Source organism: Peromyscus maniculatus, chromosome 9 (genome assembly GCF_049852395.1).
Source record: "Peromyscus maniculatus bairdii isolate BWxNUB_F1_BW_parent chromosome 9, HU_Pman_BW_mat_3.1, whole genome shotgun sequence".
Taxonomy (NCBI): domain Eukaryota; kingdom Metazoa; phylum Chordata; class Mammalia; order Rodentia; family Cricetidae; genus Peromyscus; species Peromyscus maniculatus.
In genome coordinates, this window is record NC_134860.1 from 82,258,800 (window position 1) to 82,279,989 (window position 21,190).

Sequence of the window (21,190 nt, forward strand, 5' to 3'; positions counted from 1 at the left end):
TAGGCCAAAGATGGATGTCCCAATGTTACAGTGGATATTTGGGGGACTGTCCAGGCAGCCAGCTGTTTTTATCATTGCTTATAGTTTTGAAAGTTGCTTGCTCTGTACTTCCTGTTTACTCGGGTAATATTATATTCTTTTGATGGGGTTAAAAACTAGATAGTTAAAGAGTTTTCCTTAGTCATGATAGGAAGTAATTTAGGTATAAAACTCGGAGCTCATCAAAAGATGATAGTTAGTGGAGTATTTTCTCTGTATTTACAGAATACAAATGGACCAGACATTATGAATGTAATTCTTACTTGATAATTATTCTTGTTGTATATAGTTTCATTTTTAAAAGATAATCTTTCCTTTCTGTTTAGAGAATACCTGATAATTGTTCTTATTGTATATAGTTTTACTATGATAGAGTTAAAACTCTTCCTTGTTATTTAGACAAAAATGGGGAAATGTTGGAGAATATTTGTTCATGCTGATTGTTCTGGGACCACCATGGAACTGATCTTGGTTCAATGGGCGAAGTCCACAGTCAGCTGTCTGGAATGGGACATCAAGTTCTCTGGCTGATTAAGAGGAGAAAGAGAGGCACGCAGGAAAGGAAGAGGTAGGGTCAAGGGGTTGCATGCTCTCTTGGATCCTGAAATAGAGAGGCAGGATTATGTTTCTGTAAATTTCTCAGGATTATTCCTTAATATTTATCCTCAAGATTTTTTTAATAAATACTAAAATTATCCAATATACATAACATATGCAACAAGAATTAATGAAAAATGAGAGTTCATGCATTTGAAATAAATCAAGGAGAGGTATATTGGAGAATTTAGAGGGATGGAAGTGAAGGGGGAAATGATGTAATCATATTATAATCTCAAAAAGTAAAAGAATTTTTAATAGTGCCAGTGACTCCCAGGTACTTTATTATATAGCATAACTTTATTTACAGATGTGTTGTGGAGTGAATTTATTAATTCTTCCACAGAGGTGCATTGTAGGGCCACACAGAGTCATCTTTGTTCAGATCTTATGTTGAAGATATTTTAAATCCAGTTGAATACATGACAGATAATTTTCAATTTGACACATGTGAAGACACCTGTGTCAATGAATTTTGTGGACTACCACTCTTTAACAAGAAAAATATTATTTTATTAACTACAGTTTTAATATAATTGATGTACATAGGTAACTCATGAGGTATTCAACTTAATATATAAAACAAACATAACAAATTTTTGTACCTACAGAAATAAAATGGGAAGTTTAACAAATAACTTCTTGGGCATGTCAAACTACAGCATAATAAATCATAGATCCTTATTTTATTCACCCGTAAATTAATGAATACATTTATATCTCATTACTTGCTTTCTCAAGACTGTTTAAAGCAGTATTATTCAAGAAACTATACCAAGCAAACCATTATTCTACTTGAGGTGATTGCTTATTTATTCTCCATCTAATTGTGGGAAACAAGAAAAAGTAGGAAAAAGCAATCAGTTACTTGTGAAACTCTGTAATTTTGGAGATCCAAGAGATTTCAGTGAAATAAATAATTGTCTGTAAGAAGAAAAACTTGCAAACAACAATAAAAACAAAGATAGTCTATACAAAAAAGTAGCAGCTTAATAGAAATTAAGATATTGGTGAAGAATAATTATTACAATTTTTTTCATGTTTAACATGAATGAATATGTTCAATAATACAACACTTAAAAACTGGTGCCATTTAGAAGTCACTCACTGCACTGCCATTCCAACATGTGTTTATTGTTTATCATTAAACATGTTTCATGCTCTTGTTTTTCAATGTACAGCTGTATGCACACAAGCTTTAAGAATATTTTAATATATTTAACATTTATTATTTGATGCAAATTTAATTTTAATTATATTAAATTTAGTGCTACATAAGGGAAACACTGTCATGTAACAATTATACAAGTTCCTATCCAATTATTTTAGAACTAGACTGTATGGTCCCATTCCCCAAGGGATGTCCAAATCCTAATCCCTGGAATATTCTCATGTGCTACATTGTGTGGGGAAAAAAATGAGTGTTTCAGATGTAACTAAGATTAAAGTTTTGAAATATCCCTTTATTAAAATGTATTGAAAGTCAAGCCAGGCGGTAGTGGTACACACCTTTAATCCCAGCACTCAGGAGGCAGAGCCAGGCGGATCTTTATGAGTTCAAGGCCAGCCTGGTTTACAGAGAAAGATCCAGGACAGACAACAAAACTTCACAGAGAAACCCTGTCTTGAAAAAATAACAACAACAAAAAACAAACAAACAAAAAACCATTGTATTGAAAGTCATAATGTGAACCTCCAAAAGCCACAGAAATTTCTTGTACCTAAGGCCAATGATATTCAGAGCAGAATTCAAGAATTAGATCGATTTCAGTCTTGAGAGAGAACAAATTTTGCTGATTTTCGATTCAGGGACAGCACAGATGTCCAGAAGGCACTTGAAAAAACTTTCCTCACTCTGTGGGCACCAATAAGTGAATTTAAGCAACAACCTTAAGGATGGAACAACTCATATCAGTTCCATCCTTAAGGTTTAAACCTCATCTGCTCAGTCAAAGAAGAAATGAATTATCTTCTTTTCTTATTCATTCATTGTTCTTAAGGTCACTTACAGTAGTTTTTTTTTTTCTTTTTTCATTACAGATAATTCCACTTGTCTTTGTTTTTAAGAGCTAAAAGTTCTATATTAAATATTTGATATTGTTAGGATGAGGGATTTAGAAGAGGAGTCTATTTTGTGAGATATAAGGGTGTTAGTGTAAGTTACTAAAAGGAATTGTTTAGGAAATGTCATGGAAAGCCATACAACACAGACAGATCAGGCAGAACTATGGAAACTGGAATCCTTCTGATGCTTGAATAGGAAGAAGCACAAACACAGAAGGGCCTAAGTGTACATGTCAAGGTCCTTGAATTGGCTGCATCATTCTCTGATTTTGAGGACACAGGGAGTATACAAATGAGTTTTATATAGTGAAGTCATGAAGAAAATGTATGTTATCCCCAAAACATTAAATTGACTCCAAGTGATAAAGTTCCTGGGATGTTAAAGAACTTTCGCTTCTTCCATAATTTTCTCTAAGAATGTATCCACAAACCAAGCAAGAAGGTTTCAAGTGGTCTTGCTCTTTGTATCAAATATCAGTTCTGCCTCCAAAGCTCACCTCCCCTGGAGATAACAGGACCTTTTCTTGTGTTGATTAGTCAGTTGGAACTTGAACAAATGCAGTCAACTGCATCTCATCTTGGTCCTTGGCCTGAGAGCAGGAACCACCCAAAGCAGCACTGCAGAGTACCATCTAGAATGAGAATTGATACTTCCTTCAGAATTCTTGAAATTCCATCATTAAAAGAACATATCTGTATTAGTTTTTATATTGTATCTGATACCCAATGAACTATTGTAGTTCACAGGCCTGGACATACTTTATCTCTCATCCAAACCTGTGTGCTCGGCCTTTCATAATTAAACATTTTTCTGACTCTACTGTTTTTCTGCCTTCAGAATTTCTGTTACTCGGTGCTGCCTGTTTCTTCTGCATTGCAGAATGCACATAAATGTTATAATACTTTCTAATCACTCTTATATACTACCTCTTTTTTTTCAAGTCTCTATCATTCCCCCAACCTTGTCCCAACCTATCCCTTTCTCAGATTCATGACGTTTTGGTTGGCTTTGAACTACCTGGTTAGTTGTGAACTATTCAGTGTAATAAGGGAGTTATGGTATTATGTTCCCTCCTGGGGCCTCTAACCTCCCCCACTACGGATAATTTTTAATAGGTTTATAGTACAAGGCATGAATTCTCTTGTGAAGCTGGCTTCAAACACAATCTGAGAATATTTGGTTAGCCTATAATTTTTGTGCCACAATTTCACGAGTTACCACATCATGCCTGGAAGTTTGGCATTTTACTTTATAAGAGTCATGGCTGGCTAAGAACCTTAGGGGTTTTTCTCGCCCAGAAGCCCTCACTGCACCTTCAAGACTATGCAAGCTATTTGTTAGGGGGAATGCTTAGAGCTCAGCTCATTTATTTTTTTTTTTTCAGCATGGTGATGTATTATCTAGCTCTGCTGAATAACCGAGGGGAATAATAAGCACCCATTTTGTTTGGGGGCCTTGTGGAGCCTCTGTCATCAACAACACACATAAAGGTATCGTATTCCTGACACTGGCATTTTTCTGCCACATTCTTTTTGCTCTTGGTCCGCACCTACTGTAGTTTTTAATTTTGTATACCTGGTGTTTTAAATTTTATATTTTTGTTCTTTCATGAACTCTAGATTCATCTTCCACTTGTTCCACTTCTCTAGAATCATTCTGAAAATATCACTTGTGGTGGTTAGATTTGGTTAAATTTACACAAACTAGAAACACCTGAGAAGAGGAAATCTCAACTGAGGAATTGCCACTATCAGATTGGCCCATGAGCAGGTCTATGGGAGTGGATTTTCATGGTTAATGGGTGATGTCGGATGGCCCAGCACACTGAGAGTGATAGATACCAGCCCTGGGCATGTGATCTGTACTGTATAAAAAGGCAAGCTGAGCAAGCCACTTGGAATAAGCCAAAAAACAGAGTTCTTTCATGGCCTCTTCTAATGTTTCTGCCTCCAGTTTCCTGAGCTGATCTCCTTCCCTGGCTTTCTTTGTTGATGGACTGTGACATGGAAGTCTATGATAAACAAACTCCTTTTTCTTCAAGCTTTTTTTGGTCAGTGTTTTATCAGAGAAATTGGTACCAGGAGTGGCTTTTTCCCCCCCTGAGGGCACTCTTCCCTTTGTTCCAGTACTGAGTAAAAGACTCCTCCTTAACTGTGCTAACCTCCTTAACAATTACATCTTCCCTTTTAGCTCATGCCTTGGATTCAACATTGAGGTTGCTAATGTTCCTTTTCTCTACATACTGTACATTTGTATTTCTTTTTGTCCCACTTCCCTTTGCACTATAGATCTGTATAATCAGTATCAGTAATAAATTACATAGATTCAATATTATGCTGTCTTGAAATGTCTTCCACAAAAAAGGAGAAAAGGCATCCATTAATTTTCAATACAGCCTTTGATACATTTTTAGGAAAGATAGAAAGCAGCCAGATGCTTTGACAAAATATCACACAAATGGCCTCTAGTACAGGTGCTAATGAAACATTTTGAGCTGAGCCTCCATAATCTATATTGCTCATAGAATTACTCTCACTCACACTCGAATGCCACAGTAAACTCTGCTTAAAACATTCAACAACATTCAATCACTTTTCCAGTCCCAAGTTTCAAACCCCTTGTTATTTCTCAAAAAAAAAAAAATAATAATTGACATGGTTAGTATTCTTTCTTTCTTTCTTTCTTTCTTTCTTTCTTTCTTTCTTTCTTTCTTTCTTTCTTTCTTTCTTTCATTTTTGTAGCTACAGTTCATACTCTCATACCAATTTCTATATGAATTATTTTTCTTTTTCTGAAATAAATGCCCATGATGAAGACAACTTGAAGGTGAGTATATTTTGCCCTATAAGTCCAGAAGAATGAATCTACCATAACATGAAAGCATGGCAGCCAAGGGCAGGCTGCTGTGGAATAATGCTCTTGTACACTGTAACGATTTGTCACTTGAATTGGTTTAATAAACCGCTGATTGGCCAGTAGCTGGGCAGAAAGTTAGATAGGAAAGCCAAACTGAGAATGATGGGAAGAAGAAGGGCAGAGTCTGAGAGTCACCAGCCAGAGGTAGAGGAAGCAAGATGAGAATGCCATACTGAGAAAAGGTATCAAGCCACGTGACTAAACATGATAGGAATTATGGGTTGGTGGGCAGTGGTAGTGCATGCTTTTAATCCCAGCAGAGCCAGGTGGATCTCTGTGAATTGGAGGCCAGCCTGGGCTACCAAGTGAGTTCCAGGAAAGGCGCAAAGCTACACAGAGAATCCCTGTCTCAAAAGAAAAAAAATTATGGGTTAACTTAAGTGAAAGAGCTAGTTAGTAATAAGCTTGAGCTATTGGCAAGCATTTATAAGTAATATTAAGCCTCTGGGTGGGTATTCAGGAACTGGCGGGGGGGCAGAACCATCTGTTTTTAGCAGGCATCATGTGCTTAGCTGAGAAATCATATCTTTGTCCACAAGCACAAAGCAGAGAGAGGTAACTAGCAGTTCAAACTCCACTCCCAATGACATACTTTCTCCAATGTGACTGTGCTACCTCATCACAAAACATCACCGAACCAAGTGTTCAAATGCCCAAGCCAACTGGGGAAGTTTCTCAATAAAATCATCACACTGGCTTTAATTTTCATAAAGATTTACTTCTATTGCCGTCTTAATTCTGCCTCATGAGAGAATATGTTTTAATTTCTCAATCCTGACCTTCATAACACATTTTCTGCAATGATCCATGCAACTTTTCATCTTTCGAGAGCAAGTTAGCACACTTCAGATTTTGATCTGATTTAAACAAAAACAAGGACACAGGCTGCCAGGTTCATAGAACTACCAGGAAAATAGGTACCCACTCTTTTACTGAAACACCCGCCCCTTTCTTTTTATTTTTATAACTTGAAATTAATATCTAGTTTTCTCCAGCTTCTCTCCCTCCTATTCCCAGGGAAAGGTTAATAATGATTAAAGACTTGATAACTCTGCCTCTATCTATACTCTTTATACCTATGAGTTTAAATCACTGTTAGCTCTTCAAATATGTCACTGATGTTCTTATCATAGTAATGGCCAATTTTCTTTGCCTTTGTTTTACTAGCAAGATGTGAGATGAGAAAAAATAAAAAAAGAAAGAAAGCATAACTACATTGTCACCTATTCAGTTTGAAATGAGGGGAAGGACTTAGAAGTTGATTGATGTTACATAATATTTTCTCTATGTATAGATGGTTTCCTTTTCTTAAATTAAAACAAGTTAATTACATTTTATGTGCATTGGAGTTTCATTTGAGTGTATGTTTGTGCACCATGTGTATGCATGTATTGGCACAGGAAGCCAGAAAAGGACATTTGATCCCCTGGAACTGGAGTTATAGAAAGTTCTGAGCCACCATATAGGTTCTGAGATATAAACACAGGTCCTCTGGAAGAGAAGCCAATGTTCTTAAAATGTAAGCTTCTTTCTAGCCACTTTCTAGAAGGATAATTTCTTAAATTATCCTTCTTACCTTAACTCAATTGTGAATTATTATTCAAAAACTCAAAGTGCTTCATAATACACTGATCAGGATTTTGTGTGTTAAAATGACTTCCATTCATTTATTTTATTCTGAACAATCTGGTAAATAATTTTAATGATTAGGCACATTGTGATAATGCTTTAAGTGTGTTTTCATATGCAAAAACCCCACAAAATGTATACATTAAATTTTCACATCTTCTGTTGATTCTTGGACAAACCCCTGACTCAAGAATCTAGTTTAAAATGTTAGTATAGGGCTGATCTACATTTCTTCAAATGTTGAAACACAAAATAAACTTCTAAAATTTCACAATTGATTATACCCTTTTCTGTTCACTTTAGCTAGCAGGCACTTCATCACGAACTAAATAGAATTATACTGTCCTTCTTTCTCCCATGTGAGGAAAAAAGATCCCTGTCTCTCAATGGACATGCTGCTCTAGCTAGTACACCTGAGTACTAAAGAGAAAAGCCTGTAGTAATGTTCGCATCTAATGAGTACATTAAATTGCCTATCATGAGTGTGAGTATATGTAATAAGTATATGTGATTCTTACAGTTTGTGAAGATAGCTGTATAATCTAAATTACAGCTCTCCACCAAATTTATTAGGGAAGGGTTCTGCAGCAGTCTGTGGATTCCTGGGGTCTTTGTCACAAAATTGTTTAATTACCACTGCCCTTATTGATATGCTTTCAAAAGATTGTTAATTCATATTTGTACCAATGCCAGAGCTGTCATAAATGTTATTTTCATTATATCTTTCATTTTTTATGGCCTTCCCTGATTCCTGTACCTCCAGGAGAGGGAAAATAGATCACCCAGACTCATCTAAATATAGTCAATATATTTCTAAATTTAATCTGTATTGTTTTGAAAAGAATTGCCAATATAGCTTTCTTCAATATGTTTACACTTAAACACATACATCTTTTTGATTAATACTGTATTTACAGTTGTCTCATATCAAGCTTCTAAACACCATTTTGTATGACAAATAAAGATATCTCACTCATTTTTTAAATCAAATTTGGACGTAAACCCTTTAGTGCTTAATTAAAATTGAAGGTCATTCTGCTTCTATCAGTATGGGTGATTTGTAGATGGTTCATGGCCCTTTCCCTGGATACTATCAGCATTTCTCATTCAGAAAGGTATGGACAATCTTGAAGTTTCTGAGTTCAGAAGCTCAAAAAAAAAAATCAATTCAACCTCAGTGACTTTTAATGATGTTCTATTGCATTGATTTCTTTTATTTGACATGATTTCAAAAATATCACTCAGAGAAACCCACGGAGTAATTTTCTGAGCATGGACTTGTTTTTGAACTGGAGGAAGGCTAAATCGAGGTGCTTTATGTAAAGCAAAAATGTGCTATGTCCAGAGTTACTGACAATAGCTGCTTGACAGCACTTGGTTTGCAACTGAAATATTTCTAGCCTTTTTAAAGATGAAAAAAATACTATGCATAGCTCACTAAACGAGAATTTACATAAGGAGGCCATAATTACCCAAGTAGGACCTTGTCACAGAAACTTGGGAAGGTTAACGATTATAAAGATAATTAAAATGCAGAGGATTTGTAGAACACTTATTTGTTTTCCTAAGAGCTCAGCTACTTCTAGCATATTCCTCTCATTGATCTCTGTATGATAGCTATATAACAAGCAGGTTAAATATCTTATAATAATGGAGAGAAATGTGTGAGCCGTTAGCACCATTACTGATCATAAGCATCTGGTGCCGGCCTCACCTGAAAGGCAGGACCTCCTGTGACACAGCCTTTTGAAACATCTTTTCAGGTCACCACTGTGAAACTGACTCTGAGGAAAGAGTGCCACCTACTGAATTGTATTTCCCGGGTACCTTCCAAGGGCTGATTTCCCAGCCTCAGTCAGCACTGCCCTAATACGTTTAACTCTAAAAAATAATGAAATTGCTGCACAATGCGTGAAATCATAATATTATCTTTTCTCCCAGTGTCAACCAATTTAATGATCTAGCAGTCACATCTATAAATTAACTATTTCACTCAAAAGCTCTGCATTTTAAAACGTAATATGCCAATATTAAACATCTAATTTTCCTATGCAGCAAATTTCCCAAATACCCGAATGTCTCTCAAAGTGAACACAAGGGGGAGCTAGTATGTAACTTCTTATGGGGCAGGAGTGTGGCAATTATGGAATTGATGTATCCTGTTCTTTTTGGCCGGCAAGACAGAAAAGGACATACATATGCTATTTGGAATTTGTTGAGATGAAGGTAATGTTACTTTTATGTTAATGTTAAATGTTAACGTACACAATTTAATCTAATCCTCATCTTTATATGCATTAAAATACTTAATATGGAGTAACATTTTGGGGTTGCTCCACATCAGATGCATTAATATATGTTAATATACATTTTTAAGTATGGCTTAGCTTATCTACTTACACATACTTACATACACTCACACTCACCTGCACAGTCTCTCTCTCTCTCACACACACACACACGTACACGTGCACGCGCGCAAAGAAAAGAGACATTTTATATTAAATAACATTTAATCATAAATTTTAAATAGCGAATTCTCACCTTTAAATTTTAAATTAGCCTCTGCAATTCAGAATATTTGTTCTAAGACATGTTAGAGTTCCTCACTTGATCATTGATTATAAACTTATCAGTGTTTTCTTCTGACTTATACACTTCTAGTTTTATGGAAAATATACAAACGTCTGTTGTATGTCTGCTTCATTAATGGTGTGAACTGTGAGTTAATCCCTCACACACTCAGCTGATGGCTTCACTCTGTAGCTCCATTATTAATATATTGAAGTAAGGAGGCCACATATATCTGAATAGGCTTTCATACTATAACATATAATAACAGAAATGGTATTTAGAAGAAATTTTAAATATAGGATTTTTACTTACCCATATTTCTTAATTGCAACATTCCATAACTTTAATAAAAAGTAGACAAACATCTTACATTTAATTTGCAATGCTATTTTGATATAAATTTCTGGGTTCTTTTATTTTAAAGGTTTCATTATTTATTTTTTATTATTATTAGTGTGCAGGGCATGTGTGTGCCTCTACCCAAATGTGGAGGTCAGAAGACAGCTTGCAGGAGTCAGTTCTAGATTTCTACCATGTGCAGAGAGAAATCTTTTAAAATATAATGCATTTCATCTAAAGTGTAAAATGTATAGTTAATTAACATTGCTTATTCTAATTCATAGTCATCACCAGGGAGAAAGATTTTGAGTAGTGTCATTTCATCATTAGTTAAAAGGCAATGCTTTGATTAAAAGTCTGCAAACAGTCAATACTAGTATAAGATGGGAGCCATACATATCTTTAAAAGATGAGAGGCACCAGTTAAAAACACAATACTTCATTCTTTTGAGAATTTATATTTGATTGGGATTTGGTTTTCTAATACCTTCTGCTATTAAATTTAGTTTGTAATGTTTCGTACATTAAAAACAAACCTGTGGAATCAGATAGTGAAATGATAGAGACAGAATTATAAGAAGGATTTTTTTCATGTAAATAGTGGCTGCATAGAAAGCAGTCGCTTCGCCTTTTCATCTTAAGAGCTATATACTATCAAATTGAAGGTTATAGCAAAACAGAATGAGTTACAGGAAACTGCTACAACAGTGGTTCTGACTACAGGAATAAACTCTTGAAACTACATTTTTAACACATAATTATGCATTTTTATGCAATGTCTCTGAGCCAAAATTAAATAAATTGTACAAAATTCCATAAAGTCCTATTTTAAGATTCCCCTTTAATACTGTGAAGTCAATTATTTGAGTGGTATAGCAGCATTTGCTATTCCTTATTAGTCTGTAAAATTAACATGCAATACTTCCATTTGAAGTCAGTCCAACGCATCAATCAATTTGCCTTTACACTCAACTTACCTACACAATTTTTTTTAAATTAATCAAATGTTAAGTCCTTTGCAAGTTCTCACATAGATTCTAAATAAGCATACACGATCTTTAGATGGTCAGAACATGTTCGTTTAAAGAGAGAAGGATAAGACGTTGGCTTAGGATTCAATCTGGTTTGAAATTACAAATAGTGATTATGAACCGAGCTGTTCTTGAAAAATCTGAGATTGCTTTGCTATGCAGACATCGTTATAGTGTTCGAAACACCTTAGCATGGTGGCATTGTGACATGCACAGCCTTCCACTGCCTAATATATTTGCATCATCTCTTTTTTCCTAATGGAGCTCAATATTTCAAGAACAGTTCATCATAAATCCTTAAGTAGGTGTATTATGAACACAAAATATACATGAGGGGAAGAAAAAGATAGGCTTTGAAAACTGTTTAAGATTTTTTTTTTTTTTTACATTAAATGTGATTATCAATCACAAAGGATGGAAAACAATCCAAACTGGAACTGAGATATCAGTCAGTCCCATTTCTGGTTTAAAAATAAAGTATAGATAATAAAGATAAAATTAGTTACTTAGGTTAGCAGTGAGTATCCAGTAATCATGTTCAACTCTAGAGGTACATGAAAAATAATAGGCTTCCTGGGTTTCTTCAGTTCTTGGCAGATGCCCTATGGCATTCACCATATGCATGCAATTCTTCCATCAAACACTAGGGGGCAATGTGGCATAATTACTCCTGGTGGGGGGCGGTCCTCAGCAAACATGCTTCTGAGATTATTCTTCTCATAAAGTCCTTTCTCAGGCATTGTGTTTCTAGTCTTCCCTCAACTGCATAGATTTATGTTGAATTAAGTCTAATCAATACACTATAATAACCTTCCTTGGAATTTTTTATTGTTTTGTTCTTGAATTATGGCAGAATTCAAAGATATCTCATTACTATGCAATTAAAAATAACTTTGGAATGATGATTTTGAAAAGGTAATTCACAGCGTTCCTGGGGACATAGCTAAGAATTACAGCTCTTGATTAGCTTTGCAAGGCCCTGGTGTTTATCCTTAGAACTAGGCCGGGATGAGATAAAAAATAAATAACTAAATAAATAAAGATTGATAGATAAATGTCTAAATGTGTGATCACTACTCTTTTAAGCCAGTTCCTGCTTTTAAAGATTTGAAGCCTCAACTTCCAAAGTACATGTTTTCGACCAACATCATTATTAACCCCAGAGACATAAAGCTCAGACTGTACAAGGCTATGTGGTTAAAGACCACTTAACAAAACAGCCTAGATTTTGAAAAGGCTGAGCCCTCTGTTCAGTAAAAACATAGATATAATAAACCATCTATTTAGAAAAGACAAGACAGGAGCATTTTAGAATTTGAAGGTCTCATTAAAAAAAAAGCTTCTCTGAATTTTTGAGCTGTTGGTCTCCCAAGGGAGTGGTAAATTTGGAAAGAGACCAGACTGCAAAATCAGACTATAGGTTATCTCCTTGAAGCTCTGGGAAATTAATAGCTCCTCTACCTGAATCTGTAAGCAATTATCCTCAAAACAATCTCCAGAACTTTCTTGTAATTGGTCTGGATTTGATTTTCTTTGAAATCCTGAATGATTCATGTTACAGATTTGTACGTTAGTCATTCACAATTTATAAATGGCAACTTAACTTCAGTATTTATGAATTACAATCAATACTCTAGCAATCAAAACACTCACCTTCTCTACTTCAATGCATCACTTTCCTTTTTCGAGACTGCTAGATCACACGCAAACCGGTCTTGACTTGTGGACGTTTGTGATAGGAGTTTAGGCAAAAGCAAGTTTTGAGACCGTTCAGTCGTAGAAGATGAGGAATTTAGAGCCAGGGTAGTGTGTGTGTGTGTGTGTGTGTGTGTGTGTGTGTGTGTGTGTGTGTGTGTGTGTATAAAACAGGCATCTTTGAATCATTGATCTCCTACTGATGTAAATTCTTGACTAACAGTTCAGCTTTTATACACAAAATATTTTATAAATATCATCAATGACTATTTAGAAAAAAAAAACATCAGATTGCTATTTGGAAGTTTAGTAAGATGAACAGAGGTGAGCGAGACAACAGCTATTGGGTGTCAAGGGGCGTTGGAGTGCATTCAGTGTGGGCTGTGGTAGGAGATGGCTGAAGGGTAGAACCCTAATACCGTTCAGCAGATTGCAGTTTCATGAAGCTGCAAAACATCTTAAGAGAGGTTTTTTTTTTTCCTCCGAGGAGCCACTGCCTCTCTCTCCACCGGCGTCTGCTTTTCTTCTGAAACACTTTCATAATCAAGTGACTTTCCTTGCATGGGTGCCTGGGGACAGCGGGGATTTCTCTGAGGATGAGGAAAGTTACATATTGATTACTGTTGCTCCCGGCGTGTTTTCTCCCTAGCTAGCTTGCACACTACTCCGCTCTCCAACGCTGGACTTCACAGGCACTCACTGAAATAAACAACGCACTGTGCGAAAACGCGTACACACACACACACACACACACACACACACACACACACACACACACACACACACACTCCGCACCTCCTTCAGATGAGTGCACGCGGAGTCAGAAAATCTGCATCTCCCTTGGCCTCTGTGTGTGTCTGTGTGTGTCTGTGTGTGTGCGTGTGCGCGCGCGCGCGCGTGTGTAAGCTGACGACGACGTGTGTTCGAACGCGTGTGCACAGAAATGCATCAGGAAGACCGCAGCTACCTCACTCTGCAAAGTAGGCGGTGTTTCTCAAGCCTGGCTGTGTATCTGGTCCCCAAATACAATCGAGTCACTGTCAAACTTTTTTTTTCTGTCTCTGTCTCTCTCTTTCTAGAGAAAGATAGCCGAGCTGCCTCGCCCTGGAGCTGAGGACCCGGACGCCGGGTGGCTCAGGGCTGGGCGCCGCCGCCGCAGAGACTCAGCGCGGGCTCTGCTGGCCGCATAGCTCTCGCCGGGGACTCAGCTCGTCAATGACTCTCAAGCGCTGGGGCTGCTGGCCCCGCCCCCGGCCGCCGTTTCCCCACCTCCCATTGGGCGTGGGCCGAGGAGGCAGGGCCTGGCTCGCCACGCCGATTGGCTGGCAGAGAATCAGTATCAATGTTTAAGCGGCGGCGTGAGGTGAATAGAGTCAGTCAGCAAGAGACGCTGGGGAGAGAATCCGGACTGCCAGCCCCGGCGGCTGCCGCAGCGGCGGAGGGGCAGCCCGGAGACGCTACTCCAACTGTTGAATTGAATTTTCCACCTTCCATTTCCTCCGCGCCTTGGCTGGCGGAGATGGATTTACTCGGTTTGAAATCTGCACGGCTTTCTCAGGCTTTGGGGTGATTCTGACAGGCACCAGACTGAAAGAGACCACCCGTGACAGAAAAAAATAAGGAGGAATTTTTTTTAAAAAAAAAGAAAGAAAGAAAAGAAAAGAAAAAAAAAATCCTCCACAACAGACTGCACAATTAGCTATGCACACCGATGCTGGACTTTGTGAATAGAGACCACTGGGAGGAAAAATCTTGAACTGTGATCTTGGGCTAAGCTGTGAATCATTACTGGAAACGTGCTTTTCCCCCCCTAAGACTGAGAGATCTGGGGGCATCTCACGCCTAACCAAGTGGAAAGGGTTTTTTTTTTTTTTCTTTTTTAAAAATTAAATTAATACTCGTAAGCAAAGCAGACGCCTTGTTTTGCAGAGCCTCGGACTCCCGGCCGAAAGAGGTAGAGTAAAAGTGCTGCTGGGTTCAGCCTCGCCTTCCTCCCCCACTCTCTTTTTCTCGTTTTCTGCCCCCCCACCCCCACCCCTCATGAATCCAGCTTTTTTTTTTTTTTTTTTGGATTATTTTTCCTATTGAGTGAGTCAGAGAAAGCGTTAGGAAGAAGCCGCAACTAATGTCTGTGAAGGGAGGACCGTGAGGGGAGAGTGAATACGATTCGTTCCGCTGCTTCTGACTCATCCGGCAGATCAGAACACCTGCATTTTCTGAATGTGTCATTGCCTGGAGAAGCAGAAATAATGTGTAGATCAACCCGCGCCTAACCTCCCCTGGGTGGTGGAGGTAGTTTCCCCGGGTGGGCGCCCTGGCAGAACCCCTGGTGGCCGCAGCTCCTCACCCTCTGCCCTCCCCAACTCGGCCAGAGACCGTGAGAGAGCCAGGCTGCAGAATGCAACACGCCAAACCTTGACGTGTTTCCATCCACCCTACTCCTGCCTGTTTAAAACAACAACAACAACAATAATAATAGTAATAACAATAAGGGGGTGAAAAGCCTGCGCTTTATTTTCTTAAAATATTCCCCACTCTTGTTCCTCGCCAAGGTTTTCCTTTTTAGATGAAAAGGACTGGGAGGCTGGGCCACTGGAAGGAGATGCTGAATAGAAAGAAAAGAGCCACTTGACAGCCCAGCCCTGTGAATGCAGAGACTGTTTCCCTTCTAGCGAGAGACAGGGAGAGTGTGTGTGTGCTAGGACTGAGAGGGCTGCCTCCCCCTCCTTTCTAGCCTGCCCTCCCCCTTCAGATCTGCACGTCTAACCATGAGTTGCCTGTTGATTTCCTTTCGCCTGGCAAGAGGAGCAAACTGGAATTAAACTGCGTGGAGTGAAGTCCTTGCTTGCAGGAAGAGGATGGGATGGTAGTGGCGGCTCCCGGCTTGGCGTAGATACACCAGAGTGTTCGACAAACCGAGGCGGAGATAGATCTCTATATTTTCTCCTCCCAATAGGCTCTCGGCGCAAATGCTGATCAGGCTGTGGCTTTTTTGATTTTGGGGGAGAGCCTTCTCCGAGGAAGAGAGGGAGGAGCTTGGTAAGGGGAGGAAACTACAAATCGGGACACTAGGGTTTTTTTTTTTTTTCTTTCTTTCTTTTTTTTTTTTTTCACTGCATTTCCTCCCCTCCCTTTGGCTGCTCGGAAAGGAGAGAGAGAAAGGGGGAAAAAGAGAAAAGAAAAGAAAAAAGACTTGGCTCGGAGATGCAGTCCGCCGCCGCCGCCGCTGCCTAAACCAGCAATGCGAGATTAGATCTTCAAATGCAGCAATACACTGCCTGAAAGCCGACCATCCTACACACCGAGCAGACATTTCTCCGTGCTCCAGGGAAGCCTCACATATACATATGTGTCTGTGACTCTTTGCTTCGTCCCTACTCATTCCCATCCATTTCATCACCGAATACGAGTAACTGAGGATTCCACTTTCCGATCTGCCTGGAGACACACCTCCCAAAGCCCTCCCCCCACCCGAATCGAAGAGTATTCTGTAGGCTGCCGGAGGGAGTGGATTTTTGCAGCGCCTAGCGGGAGCAAGGAAAACCCACCAATTCTTCAGCTCATTATCATCTCTCCCAGACTCTATTTCCTTCTTATCGCCAGCCTCATCACGCAAGTTTGAGCCTTCGGAAGTCCAGGCGGAAGAGACAAAGCCTTGGGCTCGCCCTCAGCCGCAGGGAGCCGCCGCCTTGCTCCGAGCTGCTGCAGCTTCGCTGAGCCGCTGCTTCCCATCCAGTGCGAATGCTGTAGATCAACAGGTTCGGGCAACTTGAGCGGAATAAGGAGAGACTGACTGGTGCCGCAGCCCGGGTGCGGAGGGAAGGAAGGACTCACAGACTTGTAGCTCGCTCTGAGCTCTGACGCTCCGCCCCGGTTCCAGACTGGCGCGCACCCACCAGCTCGCACCTCCAGTCCGGCTGCTCCTGCTCCCACCCCACCGGTCTGGGATGTACCTTTCCATCTGTTGCTGCTTTCTTCTGTGGGCCCCTGCCCTGACACTCAAAAACCTCAACTACTCAGTGCCAGAGGAGCAAGGGGCCGGCACGGTGATAGGCAACATAGGCAAGGATGCCCGACTGCAACCCGGGCTTCCGCCGGCTGAGCGCGGCGGCGGCGGGCGAAGCAAGTCGGGCAGCTACCGGGTGCTGGAGAACTCCGCACCGCACCTGCTGGACGTGGACGCCGACAGCGGGCTCCTCTACACTAAGCAGCGCATCGACCGGGAATCCTTGTGCCGCCACAATGCCAAGTGCCAGCTGTCCCTAGAGGTGTTCGCTAACGACAAGGAGATCTGCATGATCAAGGTAGAGATCCAGGACATCAACGACAATGCTCCCTCTTTCCCCTCGGACCAGATCGAGATGGACATCTCAGAGAACGCGGCGCCCGGCACCCGCTTCCCTCTTACTAGCGCTCACGACCCTGACGCTGGCGAGAACGGGCTCCGCACCTATCTGCTCACCCGAGATGATCATGGCCTCTTTGCACTGGACGTCAAGTCCCGCGGCGACGGCACCAAGTTCCCTGAGCTGGTCATCCAAAAAGCCCTGGATCGCGAGCTGCAGAACCACCACACTCTGGTGCTGACTGCCCTGGATGGCGGTGAGCCTCCGCGCTCTGCCACTGTGCAGATCAATGTGAAGGTGATCGATTCCAACGACAACAGTCCAGTCTTCGAGGCTCCCTCATACTTAGTGGAACTGCCCGAGAACGCGCCCCTGGGCACCGTGGTCATTGATCTGAACGCCACCGACGCTGATGAAGGTCCCAACGGGGAAGTACTCTATTCCTTCAGTAGCTATGTACCCGACCGCGTGCGGGAGCTCTTCTCCATAGATCCCAAAACCGGGCTGATCCGCGTTAAGGGCAACTTGGACTATGAGGAGAATGGCATGTTGGAGATCGACGTGCAGGCCAGAGACCTAGGACCTAACCCAATTCCAGCCCACTGCAAGGTCACGGTCAAGCTTATCGACCGCAACGACAACGCGCCGTCCATTGGTTTCGTCTCCGTGCGCCAGGGGGCGCTGAGCGAAGCCGCCCCGCCTGGCACAGTCATCGCCCTGGTTCGGGTCACTGACCGAGACTCAGGCAAGAATGGGCAGCTGCAGTGTAGAGTACTGGGTGGAGGAGGGACTGGCGGTGGAGGTGGCCTAGGGGGGCCCGGTTCCGTGCCCTTTAAGCTTGAAGAGAACTATGACAACTTCTACACCGTAGTTACTGACCGTCCGCTGGACCGCGAGACACAGGACGAGTACAACGTGACAATCGTGGCCCGGGACGGGGGCTCCCCTCCACTCAACTCCACCAAGTCGTTCGCTGTCAAGATTCTGGATGAAAATGACAACCCGCCTCGGTTCACCAAAGGGCTGTACGTTCTCCAAGTACATGAGAACAACATTCCAGGAGAATACCTCGGTTCAGTGCTCGCCCAAGATCCCGACCTGGGCCAAAATGGGACAGTGTCCTATTCCATTCTTCCCTCGCACATTGGCGACGTGTCTATCTACACCTATGTGTCCGTGAACCCCACTAACGGGGCCATATATGCCCTGCGCTCCTTTAACTATGAACAAACGAAGGCTTTTGAATTCAAGGTGCTGGCTAAGGACTCGGGGGCGCCAGCGCACTTGGAGAGCAACGCCACTGTGAGGGTGACAGTATTAGACGTGAATGACAACGCTCCAGTGATTGTGCTCCCCACTCTGCAGAACGACACGGCTGAGTTGCAGGTTCCACGAAATGCTGGCCTGGGCTACCTGGTAAGCACCGTGCGCGCCCTGGACAGCGACTTTGGAGAGAGCGGGCGCCTCACTTATGAGATTGTGGATGGCAACGACGACCACCTGTTTGAGATCGATCCGTCCAGCGGCGAGATCCGCACGCTGCACCCCTTCTGGGAGGATGTGACCCCCGTGGTGGAGCTGGTAGTGAAGGTGACTGATCATGGCAAGCCCACCCTGTCCGCGGTGGCCAAACTCATCATTCGTTCAGTGAGCGGCTCTCTGCCTGAGGGGGTACCGCGTGTGAATGGGGAGCAGCACCACTGGGACATGTCGCTGCCTCTCATAGTGACTCTGAGCACGATTTCCATCATCCTCCTAGCGGCCATGATCACCATAGCTGTCAAGTGCAAACGGGAAAACAAGGAGATTCGCACTTACAACTGCCGCATCGCCGAGTATAGCCACCCACAGCTGGGCGGGGGGAAGGGCAAGAAGAAGAAAATCAACAAAAACGATATCATGCTGGTGCAGAGCGAGGTGGAGGAGAGGAACGCCATGAACGTCATGAACGTGGTGAGCAGTCCCTCCCTGGCCACCTCCCCCATGTACTTCGACTACCAAACCCGCCTGCCCCTCAGCTCGCCCCGGTCAGAGGTGATGTATCTTAAGCCAGCCTCCAACAACCTGACTGTCCCGCAGGGGCACGCAGGCTGCCACACCAGCTTCACCGGACAAGGGACTAATTCGAGCGAGACCCCTGCCACTCGGATGTCCATAATTCAGGTAGGAGACTTTTAGGGTAAAAGGGACTTCATTTGAAAGTTGCTGGTAGTGCTTTCCCAAGACCTTTGGATAGCTGAAAGCCACATGGCCAGCAGCAATGTGCGTGGGGTGGGTAGTAGTTAATTAACAATGTGGTCCACACCTTGGTCCCTGTGTGCACACCATTTCCTATTCAGAATCCCTCCTGTGTAAATAGTTTAAAATGCATGCCTTACCTCTATTACATTTTTTAAAGTTTATTTTTACAGATTTTAAAATGATTAGCAGCAGTTAGTATTTAAACTTTATTTTATCTGTGGGACTACATTTCTTTCCATAGCAAGATTCCTACAGTAGAACCAAAAAAAAATAATTCTCTCTAATGAGTTGTATTCCACCTAAAACTTTTATGTTGATATGAAATTTATATCCCAAATAAGAGCTAACTTATTGAGTATGGAATAGTCACCAAGTCAGTACTGTGAATCTATTTGAATAAAGTTTCACTCCCTGAGAAATCAGTTTTATGCTTTGAAAGTGTTTTAGGGACATGAGCCCCATTTATTCATGAACTAAACTTTCAGCTGAAGTGTTGGAAATATGGATCACACTCTGTAGTGCTTTGTACAGGTTAGGCATAGTGATCAGAAAAAAAATCTTTGAAAAGAATTTCTTTAGTTCAGCAGTTTTCTTGTGGGTTTCCTGTAGTAACCAGGGAATGAATAGTCTACTCCAAAGAGTCATAATATCATTTTATGCTGGTGATGACAGGGGAGGAAGTTGCACTGAATCCCACCTTATTTATTTTTTGAACCATGTATATTTTCAAGATATATATCAACATATATTGTTAACATAAAGTGAAAATAAAACCATTGCCAAAAGTATAGGCATTGATTCTTAAAGAAAGAAGACTATGCTGTGATGGTCTAAGTAACCATCTGGTTTCCTTTATTCACTACTGACTCATATCACCAAAATATTAATTCTTGGTTATCATAAAATTCATAAAATGTGTTGTTACAAATTACCCCAAATGAGCAACGCTTGAAGTTTGCAATTCAGCATAACCCAAAGTGACACTTGGGGTGGAAGTTTAGTTTGAAGTAAATAAGTCACCTGTCCATATTATTATATGTTGAAAAGCTTGACACAGTAAAGTTACTATTGTCCCAATAGTGTTGAAGCTTCATCGCCCTGCTAATATAGACCATTCATACCCTAAAACTTGACAGAAAATATTTCCTATGACAGCGTAGTGAACCAAGCTCATCAATGATGATGCTGTTGACAACTGAAGTATCGAATTCCACCTTGTATAGTATATGAGTAATCATGCTATCATGGATTTAAAGTTAATGTAATACATGAAAGAAATTCTCAACTATAAAAACTTGGCTTCTAAGAATGTCTTCCTCTAATTGTGTGAAATTGATATTTATGATCACTAATATCTCTATAAAGGGAATTATGATAAAATGCTTATTTATAGATATGCTGTAGTCATTTTGGAATTGGAAGTATTTTGTACAGTTTTCCTATATTTACGCCAATGGCAAGGTTGTCATTAAGGGCTAATATTTAGTCATCTACTTTAAGGGCTGTGAGTTGAATTCTCATCTAGTTTCCAGCATTTAAAAAAAATCACAAAATCAAGTTGGTACCGTAAAATTCTCAACAAGTCTGGCTTCTTAGTCAGACTAAGGAAGAGCACTCTTAAATAGAAATAGCAAAAGCTTTGGAGGGATATGGTGCCTATACTCTGTTAACAACATTGCCTTTGAAGCTGGTCATTGGTTATGGAGGATAGTGGTGGC

At 40.8% G+C, this 21,190-nt stretch overlaps 1 protein-coding gene and 1 long non-coding RNA gene across 5 annotated transcripts in view; one reads left to right on the forward strand and one right to left on the reverse strand.

Annotated features, from left to right (window-relative positions):
* Positions 1-13,632, reverse strand: part of LOC121832388 (uncharacterized) — a 35,257-nt gene extending 21,625 nt beyond the window's left edge. The window contains exons 1-2 of the long non-coding RNA XR_006076044.2: positions 12,844-13,632; positions 3,198-3,332 (exon numbers count right to left, since the gene is read on the reverse strand). This is a non-coding gene — a long non-coding RNA (uncharacterized LOC121832388). The remainder of the gene's footprint in view (positions 1-3,197; positions 3,333-12,843) is intronic.
* Positions 13,633-15,460: 1,828 nt separating this feature from the next.
* The window catches only part of Pcdh17 (protocadherin 17), a 93,099-nt gene continuing 87,369 nt past the window's right edge, over positions 15,461-21,190 (forward strand). For 2 of the 4 annotated variants that reach the window (XM_076545446.1, XM_015999376.3), the window contains exon 1: positions 16,694-19,394. In XM_076545446.1, coding sequence (XP_076401561.1) covers positions 16,833-19,394 — 2,562 coding nt within the window. In that variant the 5' untranslated portion in view covers positions 16,694-16,832. Of the gene's footprint in view, positions 19,395-21,190 lie in introns of all 4 variants that reach the window. The other 2 variants (XM_006980938.4, XM_015999374.3) reach the window with 2 other exon arrangements.